The following is a 2,281-nucleotide window of genomic DNA, read 5'->3' as shown; positions in this document are numbered from 1 at the left end:
GGCGGCAGCAGCGCAGGCACGGGGCACCGGCATCCACACTGCCGTACAGCAACAGGCTAGGAGAAAATGGGAATAACGGGATTAACGGGAATAACGGGATAATGGGAATAATGGGATAACCCTGGCAGGCGGCAGCAGCGCAGGCACGGGGCACCGGCATCCACACTGCCATACAGCAACAGGCTAGGAGAGATAACGGGAACAACGGGATTAACGGGAATAACGGGATAACGGGAATAACGGGATAACGGGAATAACGGGATAACCCCAGCAGGCGGCAGCAGCGCAGGCACGGGGCAGCAGCATCCACGCTGCCGTACAGCAACAGGCTGGGGGAAAATAACGGGAATAACGGGAATAACGTGATAACGGGATAACAGCAATAATGGGATAATGGGAACAACGGGATAACCCTGGCAGGCAGCAGCAGGGCAGGCACGGGGCACCGGCATCCACACTGCCGTACAGCAACAGGCTGGAAGAAAACGGGAACAACGGGATTAACGGGAATAACGGGATAACGGGAATAACGGGATAACAGGAATAATGGGATAACAGGAATAACGGGATAATGGGAATAACGGGACAATGGGAATAACGGGATAATGAGAATAACGGGATAATGGGAATAACAGGATAACCCTGGCAGGCGGCAGCAGCACAGGCACGGGGCACCGGCATCCACACTGCCGTACAGCAACAGGCTGGGAGAAAATAACGGGATAACGGGAATAACGGGATAAATGGGAATAATGGGATTAATGGGAATAATGGGATAACCCCAGCAGGCGGCAGCAGCGTAGGCATGGGGCACCAACATCCACGCTGCTGTACAGCAACAGGCTGGGAGAAAACAGGAATAATGGGATTAACGGGATTGAGAATGGGGTAACAGGAATAACAGGATAACGGGAATAACGGGATAATGGGAATAACGGGATAATGGGATAAACCCGGCAGGCGGCAGCAGCGTAGGCATGGGGCACCAGCATCCACACTGCTGTACAGCAACAGATTAACGGGATTAATGGGAATAATGGGAATAATGGGATAACAGGAATAACAGGATAATGGGAATAACGGATAACAAGATAATAGGATTAATGGGAATAACGGGATAATGGGAATAATGGGATTAACGGGAATAACAGGGAAATAACGGGGGTGAGAACGGGGCAACGGGGTAATGGCCACGCTGCCATACAGCAACAGGCTGGGGAAGAGAATAACGGGGAAATAACGGGGAAATAACGGGAGAATAACAGGGTAACAGTGGTGAGAACGGGATAATGGCCATGCTGCCCTACAGCAACAGGCTGGGGAGGGAACGGGATAATGGGAATAGTAATGGTATAATGGGAATGAGAACGGGATAATGGGAATGAGAATGGAGGAATAATGGGGGTGAAAACGGGGGAATACAGAGGAATAACAGCAGGGAGAATGGGCTAACGGGATAACACTGCCATACAGCAACAGGCTGGGGAGGAATAACGTGGAAATAACAGGAAAATAACGGGATAACGGGCAAATATCGGGGGTGAGAACGGGATAACGTCCACACTGCCATACAGCAACAGACTGGGGAGGGAATGGGATAACGGGGGTGAGAACAGGATAACAGGAATAACGGGGGTGAGAACGGGAGAATAACGGGATAATGGGAATGATAATGGGAATCATTAACAGGATAATGGCAGTGAAAACGGGATAACAGGAATAACAGGAATGAGAATGGGGAAATTATGGGAGTGAGAATGGGGGAAAAACGGGGGTAACTGGGAATGGTAACGGGAATAATAACAGAGTACCAGGAATGGTTACAGGATAACGGGAATGATAACGGGAAGTAATGGGGAAAAACATGGAAATGATAACGGGAATGATAAGGGGAATGATAACGGGAATGATAACGGGAATGGTAACGGGAATGGTAACGGGAATGAAAATGACAATAATGGGAATAATAATGGGAATAATAATGGGAATAATAATGGGAATAACGGAAAATAATGGCAATAATGGGAACGATAACGGGAATGATAATGGGAAAATAGCAGCGTAATGGAAAAATAACGTGAAGAATAGTGGGAACGATAACAGGAATAAAGGGAATGTAATGGGAATGATAATGGGATAACGAGATAACGGGAATAATAACAGGAATGATAACAGGAATGATAACAGGAACGATAACGGGAATGATAACAGGAATGATAACAGGAATGATAACAGGAACGATAACGGGAACGATAACGGGAATGATAACAGGAATGATAAC

The 2,281-nt window shown here is 47.8% G+C and overlaps 1 protein-coding gene across 1 annotated transcript in view; it reads right to left on the bottom strand.

The window, feature by feature from the left end:
- The window catches only part of LOC130585928 (rho guanine nucleotide exchange factor 10-like protein), a gene marked incomplete at its 5' end in the record, with an annotated part of 12,877 nt that overhangs the window by 8,784 nt on the left and 1,812 nt on the right, over positions 1-2,281 (bottom strand). The window contains 2 exons of the mRNA XM_057386609.1: positions 467-475; positions 566-704. Of these exons, the coding sequence (XP_057242592.1) occupies positions 467-475; positions 566-704 (148 nt within the window). The remainder of the gene's footprint in view (positions 1-466; positions 476-565; positions 705-2,281) is intronic.

Source organism: Malurus melanocephalus, unplaced genomic scaffold (genome assembly GCF_030028575.1).
Source record: "Malurus melanocephalus ecotype Western Australia unplaced genomic scaffold, MMel_1.1 scaffold_1006, whole genome shotgun sequence".
Lineage (NCBI taxonomy): Eukaryota > Metazoa > Chordata > Aves > Passeriformes > Maluridae > Malurus > Malurus melanocephalus.
The sequence above is the reverse complement of the archived record's forward strand: the minus strand, read 5'-3'. Positions and strand labels throughout refer to the sequence as shown.